The sequence below is a fragment of the Balearica regulorum genome, chromosome 2 (genome assembly GCF_011004875.1).
Source record: "Balearica regulorum gibbericeps isolate bBalReg1 chromosome 2, bBalReg1.pri, whole genome shotgun sequence".
In the NCBI taxonomy this organism is placed as follows: Eukaryota; Metazoa; Chordata; class Aves; order Gruiformes; family Gruidae; genus Balearica; species Balearica regulorum.
In genome coordinates this window covers 22,080,979-22,095,186 of record NC_046185.1, presented here as the reverse complement: position 1 = coordinate 22,095,186, position 14,208 = coordinate 22,080,979, and the positions used below count along the sequence as shown (strand labels likewise).

The window sequence follows — 14,208 nt, the reverse complement described above, 5'->3', positions numbered from 1 at the left end:
GAACTTGGACTGCCTTCAGCTTGGCTAGGAACTTGATGGTGTAGTAAAACACAGCAGTCTAAAAAATGAAGATACGGATCTTTGTATCCGTCCCCTTTTTGTGGGGGTATTTCTGTGGTACTGAATGTACGATGTTAGAAATGTTTGCACTTGCAAAGGGTAACTTGCATTATATGTGCTTGACAAGAAAATAAAGGGAATAACTTAGTTAACATCAGTAACAAGGCTGCCTTAGGCTAATGCAGGAATCTACGTTGGGTTTTTGATTTCAACTAGGAATTTGCAAAAAATATACCTTTGGGTTTTACTTGTGGATGATTACTTCACTCCTCTGAGAGGTGGCAGAATCCTCAGCCCCTGAAGAATATTAAAATATTTTATTAGCATTAGTATAATTTCCATAGAAAACTTGAACAAATGTTACTTGTAACGCAGGACTTACTTAGGGTGCTTACTTGAAAGGTTCCGACCTTTCATGGGAAGTAATGCTTCATAATTTTCTCTTGGATTGGCAAAAGGAGGAATTAAACACCTCTTTCCCACCACCAGTTGAAGGTCTTACCATCTAGGTCTGAGACTACAAAAGGCATAAGGGAAAATGAGTAAAGATTCATAAGGCTGTGCTCGTAATAGTCGGTGTTTATTTATATTTCAGGTTACCAACATGCCAAAAACATTTTAGTTTAATTCTACAGCAATTGATTTTTTAAAAGTCTTTGGCACACCTTCTATATATTCTTTTCTATGAGAGAAGATTGACTGTATAGATGGTGTCCCTGCTGAATAATTTAATTGGAATTTTCAATGTCATGATTTTATCACAGAATATAGAGCAGAAATCTATGTAAAGATTAGTTTCCATTGCATCGGCTTTGAATATAGCCTAAATCTCTCTCCATATTAATGATAACCTGTTAGAATAAGTAGTGTTAAAATTATCATTACATGCTAGCTAAACCTGAAGTCAAATAATTCAATGAGCTATTTAGTTGCACATAAACTTATACAGGTAATGAGAGAAATGGGAAAAAATCTGGCAACAGAGAACACAAAAAATCAATAAGTAATCAAAATCTGAACCTTGAAAAACTGTAGTATATCACATCACATGAAAACAGTGTTTAATGCATAACTGACATTTAAATTAAAGCAGACATATGGTACACCAGTTATTCAGCTCAACACTCTTCTATATCATTACTGTTGTTAGCCTGGTTTTAGATGAGATTTGTCACAAAGGGAAGTTATGATTCTTTATTAATGACATAAAAGAAATATATTTGTGTTGCTTATCGTTAACCGTATTGCCATCATTGTTTCCAGCTATTTCAGTGTTCACTAATATTTAGATATGCTCTAGGCAACTGTAGTTACTGATGCAAAAGTGCCGTTCTTGCTGAATTCTAACTACTCTGAAATCCAGGTGAAAAATATATTTTCTGACAAATTGAGGATTTTTTTCCCAAGCTGGAAAAACATTTGCATTGTTTCTTCCGCACTTATTAAGGCACCTAGTATGCCCATTTGTTTAAGGTTTATACACAATTTTAAATATGCTATTCAGGAATAGAGACTTGGACTTTTATTTCTAGAAAAGCTAAAGCAAAACCAAGCAGAAGATATGTTAAAACCAATTATATAGCAATATATGTCTGCTTTCTCTGCTTTGGTACTTATTGTCTGCTTTCCAGTGCTTCAATAATTTAATAAGAAATTGGCAAGAGGGGATATTAAGGGCTGCATATGACCATCATTACTTGCAGAAGGATCTCATTGGAGTAAACCAGAGATATTAATGAAAAATAACACAAGGTTTTATTTAATCTTTCATTCACTCAAAAAATAATTTATGCCACAGACTGAGGGTTTGTATGTTACTGTGAATGTCTTTTGTTTGATGTTTATCTTTTATTTGAACAGCTTGTAACAAAGCATGCATGTTTTTGTCTTGCTTTTCCTCCCCGTCATACCTTGCTTTTACAAATGCAGCAGGAGATGAAGAAAACAAGCGTACTGGAGTTCAGGAATCAGAGGTCGAGGCAGGTCTGTCTGACCACAAGTGCCTATCTCCTGTAGAAACATTTTCCCCTGAGCATGTAGGGAAGCTTTATCGGCCAGCTTGTAAATATATTAAAAGTCAAATCCAGACAATAATTATATCATTTTATGTAGGAACAAGACAAACAAATTCAATATAGCATAGTTTATTTACCGGTTTGTGAATGCTTAAAATAGGTCAACCTGCAAAAATCACTTAACTTTTTTATTTTTTTTTATCCCTGTTTATGAAAGTACTCTGTCACTATAATCAGGTTACAGCCTTAGTAGAGCTGAGTGGACACCCCTTACATGTGGTACCCTTTACATTCATACTTTTTACAAGCAGAGAAGTAAACATTATTGTGTCATGACGCTTTTTCTTCCCTAGTTTGTGCAGGTGAACTGATGATGCTGAACAAAAATAGGAGGAGACTGCATTACATTAAAATACTTTGAATTATTGGTATAATGCCCCTCATCCTGCTGGGAAGACAGTTCAGTTAGTAGAAAAGGGTAGTTAGTGTGATGAGAACTGAGAGATGATGATCAGATCAAAAAAAATGCAAATATTTTTTTCAATTCAAATACCGTGGGATTAAAATATATAACTTTACCTTCTGATTTCAGAAAAAACACACTGTACAGGTCCAAAGACATGCAGAGATCTAAAGATTCTTAAAACAGAGTAAGGAATAATTACTGTGATAGGGCTCCTTACTTTTACAGAAACCTGGATGCTGGAGTAATTTCAAGATTTGGCAGGTGGAAAGCAGGATTATTATTTTATTATTTATTTTATTTTAATTCACCAAAGCATCCAAAGTGTCCTTTAAGGTCTTTGCCTTTCCATTTTTCATTATAGTACAGTTTACATTTTTCTTGCTTTTCTTGCAGTTCTGTCTCTCAGTGTGTAGCGTTCAGTGGTGTGCGTACTGTGTACTGTTCACTCTCTGTGTTGTGTGAGAACCCAAGCATAGTGCATGGAATTGTGCTAACCTAGCTTGCAAAATATTTGTGTGTGCTGTAGTTACGTTGTTTGTCATAGTAGCTGTTCCAATTGTTAATCATCATTGTCTGTTTTTAATGTTGTAAAGATAATGAGGAAAAACATCAAACCCCACCTGTTAATGGGCGAAAAGGCAAGTTGATGATCATATTGCTAGTGAATTGTAGGTGTTTGAGAAGTTTTACTTATTTTTTGCTGCATGTGTGTGTGTTGCTTAGTTCTTCTAGTTCCAAATTAGTAAGTTCATGTATGTTCAATTTTAATGTGTTGTTTTACTTCTTGCACTTAATTATTTTCAACTATGGTTTTAAAATCTTTCTTGGAATCAAAAGCTCCAGATTCATTTCTTTTTACAGCTAACTGTATTACTGAAGATGTAATTTACGCCACCTAGATATGTGATCATGTTGCCTATTTAGAATTAGTGGGATAGTTTTTGTAGTTTTGCTCATTTAGGAATTCCCACTTTGCCTTGCCTTAAAAGACCAAGTACAGTTTGCAGACAAAAACTGCCTGTATTGTCTTCCACTTTTTACCAGGTCCATATACTTTTATGTCACTTGGCTATATATTTTACAAGTTTGGCACGTTTTTGTTAGTCACAGGAGAGCTGGCCCATTTTAATTAGCGTATACTGGTAGAGAAAGGCTTATGTTATTAGCAATCATCTCTATTGTCTAGTACTTATTATGTTCAATATTCTCTTCTATTTCAAATGCTGTAGAAATAAGCTTAATTCAAAGCATGGAAATGTTAACATGGAGATTTAGATTTATTATCTAAGAAGAAAACAGGAAAGTTGCGATGAACCACCACAGCTTACTTTGAAGTTTTATCCGAATTCATGCTTCTAAATTGCTTTGATAACTTTGAAGAAATCTGTTATTATTTTTCCATGTACTTCTAACGCCATACTACATTTAAACTTTGTTTCATCGGTATCTTTTGCCAGTGAATGAAATATCATGTAGATAGTGCCCGGGCTTTATTAAAGTTTGGATATCCACTCTTACACTTCCATCTCTACCAGGAGCCCATGTGGGGCACAGCCCCGGTAACACGATTACAGGCTATTCCTAGTTTTCTCTTCCCTAGAATAACTTAGCAGAGGGAATGTAGGTATCAGGAGAGCAGGAATTCAGTTTTACCTGTGCTAGTTCATTGTGTTGCAGGGAAAACCACACCATTGTTAGTATGCCACTTATTAGCCAGCATAGCGAGACGGAACGAGGTGCTTTTGCAGAGGGGGTGCTGTGTTGGCAGCCTGGCAGAGCAGTGCACGGGGTCACCTCCTTACACCAGCGGCTGTGCCAGCAGAGTCCCGAGTGCATTCAAATGCTGCAAGTCTGCTGCTGTAACTGTAATGCATGCTAATGACCAGGTAATTCAGTATCTTATACTTTCAAGATCCAAATTCCAGTGCTGGTAAAGTTGAAGGCTTTTGCCACTGACTTGATGAGGTTGTCATACCCATAATCAGTGATTAAGTCAGGCTAAAGCTGTTTTCATTCTCGGTTTATCTTCCACTCCTCCAACAAAACAAATATTTTATATACTTAATGATAGACTCTGAAAGATGTACTTTGCACAATAAACTACATACCACTACCCTCTATTTAACATAGTTTGTTTTCATAAATTTATTAATTTCTCTAAGATGTCCATTTTGTGTTTTAGAAGTTTCTTCTGCAGACCTCCTTTGCTCCAAAAGAATGGTCTGTGCCTAACGTTCATTTTCAAATATTTATTGCCAAAACCACTATCCCTTTCAATTTTTCTTCAGGTCTTTTGCATTTCTCTTTCATGTATTTTGTATGACATCTTTTGATCATTTGGGTTTGTGAGAAAGGCTCCTGGTAATTCAGTCCTTTACTGTCTTAATTTAGGGTGCATAAAAGGTGTTATAGTTACTGAAGCAGAATTTTAAGCCTTTCAGGTTATCAGTTCCCTCACTTGTTAGAATATTTTACATAATTACACAACAGCTTTGTCTATATTATGGGAATCACTTCTCATCTCCCAGTTTGAGCATGGTCTGGAGCCTATTTGTGTCTTGAAGCTATACCAAGAGGAGACCCAAGTCACGAAGCCCTCCCCTTTCTATGCCCTCTGGTTTCTGCACGCATGGGAGCCCCACCACTCTTGGAGCAGTCTGGGTGCCTGGAGGACTAGAATTGAAAGTATGCTGTGTTCTAGACTTGCTGCACAGTTTAGGCACAATCTAAAGAATTTAGGTGACTGAAGTGCAAACTAGGCAGAATAGAGGGACCCCAGTCAAAGAAGTGATGACAGATGGACCTGCTTAACTGACTTACAGGAATAGTGTACACATACGCTTTTTTTGAAAAACAAGCATGTGTCCATCATGCCAGAGGCAACTCTTGTCCTGCTGGCTGACCTGAGCATCTTCTTCCATCTCAGACCATTTGGGATTCCTAGAAATGGGGCCTACACTTTGCCTGAACTAGTAAACGCGACTGCCGTGAGTCTCTTGCGTGCTCTCTATTCCCCTGGCCTGCTGACTCTAGACTTTGCTAAGAGACCATGGCAGCTTCTGAATGTTGCACAAAAAATTATACTGGATATGTGTTCTATGCATGCCATGAGAAAACATATTCATATGTGTTATGAGTACCTACATTTTAATTAAATTTAGTTCAAGCAAAGTAAGGTTTAAGTAAGGTATAGACCTGTTGAGACTGTGGTAGCTGTAGGCAGGCACATAACTGCGATCTGCAGACTGGGAAAATGGTGAAATAAAAAAACCCAACACAACAGCACAAAATAGAAAAAGTAAAGTACACGTAAGATGAAAATTCTCCGGACTGAAGAACCTACATTCTGCTGAAATTCCTTATGATATAGATGACTGTTTTACAAATTTAGCTTTAAAACTACCAGGGAAATATCACAGATGAGAAAGAGTCTAACTACTGACTTGTCTAGAAATAGCTTCAAATTTGACTTATTTATACAAAATGTGAGGTGGCATCTTTCAAAATTACATCACAATATAAAGTAACATTTCTAAGACTGGTACATGACAATATGATGTCATTTCATCTGCTAGTCAAACATAGTTTGTCTGGTTACAAGCCTAACATTTCATAAGTAATGCTGAAAAATGGCACAGGTGTTTTGTTATAGACAGTATTTGCAGGTAAAGATGCATGTAAAAATTGCATGTAAATTTGCACGTAAATTTGAGCAATAAGATAACTTATAGTTATTAGTAATAATTGATATTCTGAAGAACCTAGAGCTTTGTGAAGAAACAAATCTATATTTTTCATCTTTCTGTAAGCCACTTATTATATTTTCTTTATTGATTGGTATTAGTCCTTAAAACTACTGGCTTATTTTCAGAACCTTTTTTTGGACTGAATAATTTTTTAACATTTTAGAACTGTGCCATAAACTTCAGTGTTAACTGCACTTAACAAGGGTAGAACACCTGGGATTGCTTGCAGAGTTTTTGGGTTTGGTTTTGTGTGTGTGTGTGTACGCACGTGTGTGTGAGATGTATGGTCATATAATAATAAATTACCTTTCTGCATAAAAAATATTGGAAGACTTACTCTCAATTACACCTTTTCCAGTAAAGAATAAATATAACCTTTGAAAAAAAACCCCTATACCAAGCTAAACCTTACCTCCTGCATTCTGCAGGGTGGATTTGTAAGCTGTTCACATTTCCTTGCATGCACAAAGCCTCGATCACACCCAGGGAATGGGAATTGAAACTGAGCAGAGACTGTGGGAGAGAGGTGCAGAGCAGAAGATTGCATTTTGCTCCACATTTATGTTGGCCGTTACTTGTAATTTGCCTTGTTTAAATTCATTAATCATTAGAGTTCAGAGATACTTTTGACTTTGTGTTTACCTTTCACAGCAGTATGAGGATAACCATATCGTGTCTGACCAAAAATCCCTCTAGCCCAGTGTGTGGTCCGCAGCAGACCAGGGGTGGGTGCTGGGGGAAAGGAATATAAGCAGAAAAAGTGTGTAGCAATCCTTGTCCAGAATACTGTATCCCCAGTCTCCTATGACTTGTGCCTCGGGAAACTACTGAAACATCCGTGGTATCTTCACATGGTGTCTTCGTCTCCCACACAGGCTCTCTGCACCCTTTCTCCTGCCTTAAATCAGTCCTGCCGACATAAACCTGCAGTACTGATCCACCCAACAGGTGACTCAGTAGAGCTACTCCTCAGATATCCAAAATCTGCCTATTCATTGTAGGGCAGTGGGCTAGCTCTATCGCATTCATTTCTAACATGTTTCAGGTATATAACCAGAAGAGGGAGCAAAACTGCCATATTTTAAAAACGTGTAAGAAGCTATGAAACAAACAAATCCTCCCCCTGCCTCAAATGGTCCAGGAAAAAAGCTTTGAGAGTGGCTTAAAAAGAATATATTTACTTGGTGATATATACTTTATTAAATATTAATATACACATATTTAATATACACATATTTAATGTATCCCTGACTATTTTTTCTTCTGACTAATCTGATGCATTTAAGTTTTGCTGGTGTTTCTTCATGTTTTGCAACTCTACTATATTTATAAAAGTGGCAACATGATACTTGGATTTTTAGCTACAGGTAGGCTGTGATTTTACTAAGTGATATTGCAACAAGTACTCTCTGTGACCTTGCTTGAGTACCTCTACAATTTTCTTTAAGATAAGCAATAGAAGATTCAAATCAATTTGTTACCCATATAGAGGAATCCACTAGTAAAAAATTTTAAAAATAAATTTAGAACAGAATTGATGGGGTTTGCTGCTAGGGAATATGATGAGAAGAGACTGCTACTGGACTAGACTTGTTAAGTGCTTTACAGCCACAAATAATTAATGTAGCCTTGAAGTCAATTTGGAGAAAACATTTCTGTAGTAAAGGAATAACTTACAGTGCACTATCATTTTTGTTACACTAGTAATGATAATATTAAATGTATATATGTGGCAATATTTTTTATTGCCTACCTAATGACTTCCATTAAAGTTCTTTTAATGTATTCCCACTGCAGCCCCAGGGAATGAAGCCCAGGGTTGTTTTTTTCAGAATATGTAGTTCAGTAAGGAAGATGAAATCAAAATAATAAATAATTAAGATGTATCAGAATTTTTATTGGAATGCTGCATTAGTTAAAACCACTACATAAGTGAGGCTTACAGAGCCATTTATGAACAATAATTTATTTATTTTAAAATGTTATTACCATATCCCAGCATTCATTTATTGATTTGGACAAATTCACAAGCTGGTTTCATGTGAAGGGTTGTGTGTGGGGGGGGTGGGCACATGCTGTTTGTCTGGCTCATAAAACGCCCAAGGGAGGGGGGTCGTCCCTGCCTCTATACTGCCCACGCTCTACCAGCATTTAGGACAATGCTCTAAGATGCAAGACCCAAATTTATTTCACTCTTTGAAGGAAAAAGAGATCATCACGTCTCAGATGAATGCTCTGAGCTCTAATGTACAGAGTAATTCTTTAAAATATTCTTCCAGCGTATGGAGGAAAAAATGTAGATGAACAGTTACTGCGTCAAAAGGGGGAGCTAAAAAATGGTGTCCTCAGATTCGCTGTAGAATGCTACCTGGACAGACAGGAGGTCTTGCTCTAAATTTATCAGAAAAAGACTATGTGTGATGTTATTTGTCTTCAGGTATTGGACAAGTGTAGTTCCTGTTACAGCAGGGTAGGGGAACATCAGCCCTGTTTTACTGAGACATCTGAAGGTTTCTGTGATGTAGGAGCAGCAGCAGCCTGGCATAAAGCCTTCATTGCTGACTTCGTGTCACTTGGAGCTGGCCTTGATGCCATTAGCAGCATGCTGGTGGTGCACGGTGCGACTGGATTCATTCCAGATGTAATGTAGTACATCTGGGACAATTCATGTATCATGACTTGAAGCCATTTACTTTCCCCAGTAGAGGTCTGACACAGCTGAAAACATTTATCTCTCTGTGAACTCTTGAGAATGATGGCTTTTTTAAATTTTCATAGGGACTTTGTTTTGTAAATTAAAACGTGTATAACATGAATTTAGCCTTTTCTATGTCTTTAATTAATTCTCCTTTTTCCTGTATTCTTAATGTATGAGTTAAAGATCTTGAGTATCTGCTTCAAAACATAGTTTCTCAGCTTTTGACAGTTTATCCCACAGTTCTAATGGCTTATTATTGTGCTGCTTTGTGTTTAAGAAGCACTGGCCAAATCCACTTTTGACTCATTTTTACAGTAGTTGTCACCATACATTATTAAGAACATAATTCCTTTCTGAGCATTCATCTTATAAAATTAAAATTAGAAAGTAGTTCTGAGGATTTTTCATTTGCAGGAAAAGATGACTAAATTAAGTATGTCCTAATGAAAAAGTGAAGACTTCATGATAACCTAATTAAAATTCTAAAACTAGAAATGCACCGATAAAAATTGGTTCACAGAAATTTTAGGTGCTGAAAAGAATATAAAAGCTGAGTAGATTTAATTAAAAAAAGACAAATTCAAGTAACAGAGAAAGTATATAAAAATGTTTCAAGCACAAGCTAATTGTGAAAAGGCTATTACTTTCTGTAGTGTGGAGAACAGAAAGGAGGAGGGTGCTATTTCCATAAGAAAACTCCCCATCATCAGTATCTGGTATTTTGCTGCATCATCTTGTACTTCTGCAGTTTGCTGCATCATTCCAATTCTACTGCAATGTTGCTGGTGCTAAGTTGCCATGTTTAGAAATTCAGAAAAGCTGGAGATATGTAACTATCCTTATGCTATATTATTTCCATATTTTTCATATTGAATATTCTAAACAAAAACGTAAGAACTGCTGAGGTTGTACCTAACACTAGATGTATTGGAGCACACCACCCCCCTCTCCCAGGAGCGCAAGTAGCAGTCTCAGGAGGGAACGGCACACAACCAAGTGTCATCATGACGTGCAGCGGGGAGAGCCCCGCTACATAACTCACTGTGGCGGGCAGGTGCAACCACTGCATCTAATGAAACGGCTACATCTAAAGATTGTACCTTTCATACTGATGGGAAAAATCTGGATCAGTGCACCTGTCAAATCCTTCAGCCCCAAAGGTGCATCAGATAACTAAAATATTCTGACTCAAGAATCTCGTATTTTATATAATCCGTATGAGGTCTTTTTGTATAAATATTCAATAATTTTACATCTTTCTTTATACATAAGTCAAAACTGATTATCACAGCAGAAGAAAGTTGGAAGTTCATTTGTATGGGAAGTAAGAGTCGTAAGAGGTGAATAATGAATTAGAAAACTCTATGGCTTCTTTCCATATATTTGCAATTTGACCAAAGTTGGCTGTGGTTAAAGCAACAAAGGGATAGATGGTGGTCCTTTGCCTTGGGGGAAAAAAAAATTTATGGACTGTAATGCATATTGATCTAACCAGAGAGGATATGGACAGCACTGATACTTAGGATTTTGCCTAGTCATCTCTCAGTAGTTCCCAAACAGAAAGCTCTCATTTAGCAATGCATTTTTGTAGCTTTGTAGAACATGGAGATGGAAATGGAATTAGAAAATGGTGAAGAAAAGGTTAAATGTTGGAGTAAATCTATTTTTATTTCTCAGTTGAAATAATAACCATTACTAGCCAAACTCTTGCAATGTTCTAGAAGTCAGTGAAGCTTTTCACCTGATCTGGAGTACCTCCAAGCTGCATAAACTCAATCTAAGAGTTATACTGAACTGCTGGTAAAATTAGACAGCCATTTGAATTTAACGCTGGCATGCTGTAAAGATAACTAAAACTATAGAAGGATGGTCATTGGAACCTTTTCTGAAAGTGTTTACATGCTCATACTTAGTATAAACTTTAAAAAGTAGCCTGTCTTTTATAATAGTTTTTTGTTTTGTTTTCTTTTCTTTTCTTTTTTAAGGTTAACACATGGCAAAAGTACTTATTCAAAGAGTTATATTTTTATCTGATATTTGTTTAATCATGCTTGTGAAGTCAAGTGTTATAGAAGCACTTCTAGAGTGCTCCCAAGTAGGTTAACTATTTTCTAGACACTTAGCTCTCAAAAAATTAGCAAGGCTCAGGAAAACTTTTCTTTTGGTAGGGAACTGTGGTCTGATAAGTGATTTTGGTGACTGAACAAACTCCAGGTTTTAGGTTCAGAACTGAATCAGTTCTAAGAAAGAATGAACTCTGAAGGTCCTGTCTTCTAAAACTGCCATAAAGCTAGCATGGAAATCACTCTGCGCTTCCTGATATTCTTCAGTATTTAGACTATTCATTATATATCCTGACAAAATCCTGTGTTTATCTAATTCTAAGTATCTCCACTATTTGTCTAATGTTCTTTTTTCCTAGCAGTGACTATTCCTTAAATTCAAAGGTAGATTTACTAAGGTCATTGAATTTTTGAGTGTTAGTTAAGACACTTCTGGAGTCATCCAAGAAAAAAGGAAGCATAGATGGCATCAGTAAATGTTTTAGTGCTAAATGTGTATTTTCATAGAGAAAAAGAAACTTCTGTGTTCTGAGGAAAAAAAATAAGATTTTATTTCCAAAGTTTTGAAACAGAATGTTCCTTTTAAATTTTCTTATTTAGTACTTACTACACCTGATATTTCAAAGATGTTTTTGTTTCAGCATGCCTATCTGTGGTGTGTTGAAATGATTACATTGATAATTTTATTGATGTATTACTTGAAGCCTACAACTCCATCATTTTCAAAAATCAAAGCCATCATTTAGAGGACAGCAGCCTGTCATAGAACAGCAACAGTCACAGATAAGAGGGCTGCAGGAGGCCACAGATAACATTTTTACATGTTAAGATTTTGAATGCCAGATATCCATCAGTCTCATTTAAAAAGAAAAAAAAAAAAAAAAAAGAAGTCATAAGCTAATATCACTTTATGTCAATTTATTTTGAATTTATAAGATTGAAAATGTATTCCATATCTATCATATTCTTCTCCATCACTGGCTATTTCTGTGATCATAGAATTGGTGATATCTGTGGACAATGACTGTGAGGAACTTTGCGGTTTGTGGGATGAGCAAAATAAGCAGATTCTTAACAGCCCAAAGCAAAAATGGAGTTTAGGGTATTGAATCCGTCTAGTTAATTGGTCTAGATGTGGCTTTGGCATGAGATAAAAAAAGGTTTAAAACCTATTGTATAATATTAACTACCCAATTTAATTGTAAGAAGATGGAGAATTAAAATGTAGACCAAAAATATCTGACAACATCAGAAAGAGTAACTTCTTGCAAGTCTAGAGAATGGAGTGTCTGCCTGGAGGAGAGTGTATGTGCTCCCATTATAGCTCTTTTTCTGAGCAGTTAGGTCAGAAATGCCAGTTTCATGGTATAGAATCCATAATTAGCAAGAGAGTTTTTATTGATTAACTTAATCTGCCTAAAATAAAAACTGAATTTAAATCAAATCCCAGATTTAGAAAGTAAATCCAACCTAGTTTTGGCTTAACAATTCATTGGTAAAAATACTTTGTAAATTTAAAGTAAACATGCATGATTGCTGGTTCAGTTTTGGGTTTTTCAGTGTTTGTTTTGGTATAATTTTGGTATAATTTTGTATAATTTTTTTAATTATAACTTTGCAAAGACTTTTTTACCAAAATATTTTCAACTTCCTTTTTAATTCACAGAAACACAAAGATATTGTAAGAAGCTATATAATATAGAATACTAAATTTTAAAAATGGAAGAAATTATTGTGTAAATAACCTCCTGGGTTTTTATTCCAATTGTTAAATATCAAAAAGAGCAGAATATTTGACAAATTACATATATATTAGCTTTTGCATAGTATGTTCTGTTCCATGTTTAAGATGTTTACTAATTCTTTCCACCATAGGCCTCTAAATTAAAGAACTAATAAAAATTTTTGCCATGTTAATGATAATACATTTGTTTAGATCAAGTTGTCCTGAATTATATCAGGTGTCTTATAATGTAAATTACATAATATTTCTGATTTTTTTTGGTTTATGCTAGAAGTTACATGGGAAGACCAGCAGAAAAAGGTGAATGGTACAATAACTGATGACAAACCATTGCCGAAAAAGAAACACCATTCTGAGCCAGGTTTGTCAGGGTTTGGAAAACCACATGAAAGCATGAGACTATAAAAACACATTTCATGCTTTTGTAATGCGTGTGTGCTTGATGTACCTTTTTTTTTTTTTTTTTCACTTTGGTGTGAAATTTTTAGTATGTAGAGACTATTTAGATTACATAGTTCTGTTTTAGAATAGCCAAGATAGATCTGCTTTTGTAAACGATTGTATTAGAATGCACATGCATTAGAAAAGAAGTGTTCTAGCACAATATTAGACTTAGCTTGCTTTTTAGCTTTGAATTTTGTTCTGATTTATCTATGTGTGCAAGCCTCAGGAATCCAAGTATGAGTTATGCTGATTCTTATTTAGTTGACCAAACCAAGGTATCTATTGCATGTATGGTGGGAAAGTCATCTTCTAAAGACTTGACTCTGAAATCTTCTTGCACCATCACACATGGCTGGAACACTATTCCAATATAATTTTTTATACAAGCTGCATTTTCTATCTCCATACGGCTGGAGTTCTCAAATCTGAGCTCTTCCTTCCTCTGTCCTGTACGTGAATGGATTTCTTCTGAAACTAAAAGCTATCACAAACTTTCTTCCACCCCAAACATAAAGTGCAATTTTTGAGTCTATCTTCATTCCTACAAATGCATAGCAATAAAAAGTAAACCTGGTAATAATCGTGATGATAATTATGATAATAATAATAGTATCATTCCCTCCTCTGAATCAGACAATAAAAGCTCCTAATTATGTTAATTTATGCACTTGCAAAAGGCACTGTGATATGATGGTGATAAGCACACTGTAAGGAGGAGAGGAGAGGAGAGGAGAGGAGAGGAGAGGAGAGGAGAGGAGAGGAGAGGAGAGGAGAGGAGAGGAGAGGAGAGGAGAGGAGAGGAGAGGAGAGGAGAGGAGAGGAGAGGAGAGGAGAGGAGAGGAGAGGAGAGGAGAGGAGAGGAGAGGAGAGGAGAGGAGAGGAGAGGAGAGGAGAGGAGAGGAGAGGAGAGGAGAGGAGAGGAGAGGAGGAAAAAAACCAGAAATCTTCAGATTGCAGGTTTCATCCTCTGTT

The 14,208-nt window shown here is 35.9% G+C and overlaps 1 protein-coding gene and 1 long non-coding RNA gene across 37 annotated transcripts in view; one reads left to right on the top strand and one right to left on the bottom strand.

The window, feature by feature from the left end:
* RIMS2 (regulating synaptic membrane exocytosis 2) overlaps nucleotides 1-14,208 on the top strand; it is a 503,290-nt gene that overhangs the window by 364,106 nt on the left and 124,976 nt on the right. Inside the window, exon 28 of one of the 36 annotated variants that reach the window (XM_075743545.1) lies at nucleotides 13,064-13,153. The exons of the other annotated variants lie outside the window; for them this stretch is intronic. Coding sequence (XP_075599660.1) covers nucleotides 13,064-13,153 — 90 coding nt within the window. The remainder of the gene's footprint in view (nucleotides 1-13,063; nucleotides 13,154-14,208) is intronic. 36 annotated transcript variants of the gene reach the window in all.
* Nucleotides 296-2,717, bottom strand: LOC142600316 (uncharacterized). The gene is made up of 4 exons (XR_012833736.1): nucleotides 2,655-2,717; nucleotides 1,971-2,088; nucleotides 456-577; nucleotides 296-357 (listed from the first exon to the last, which is right to left on the bottom strand). It is a non-coding gene; the product is annotated as an uncharacterized LOC142600316 (long non-coding RNA).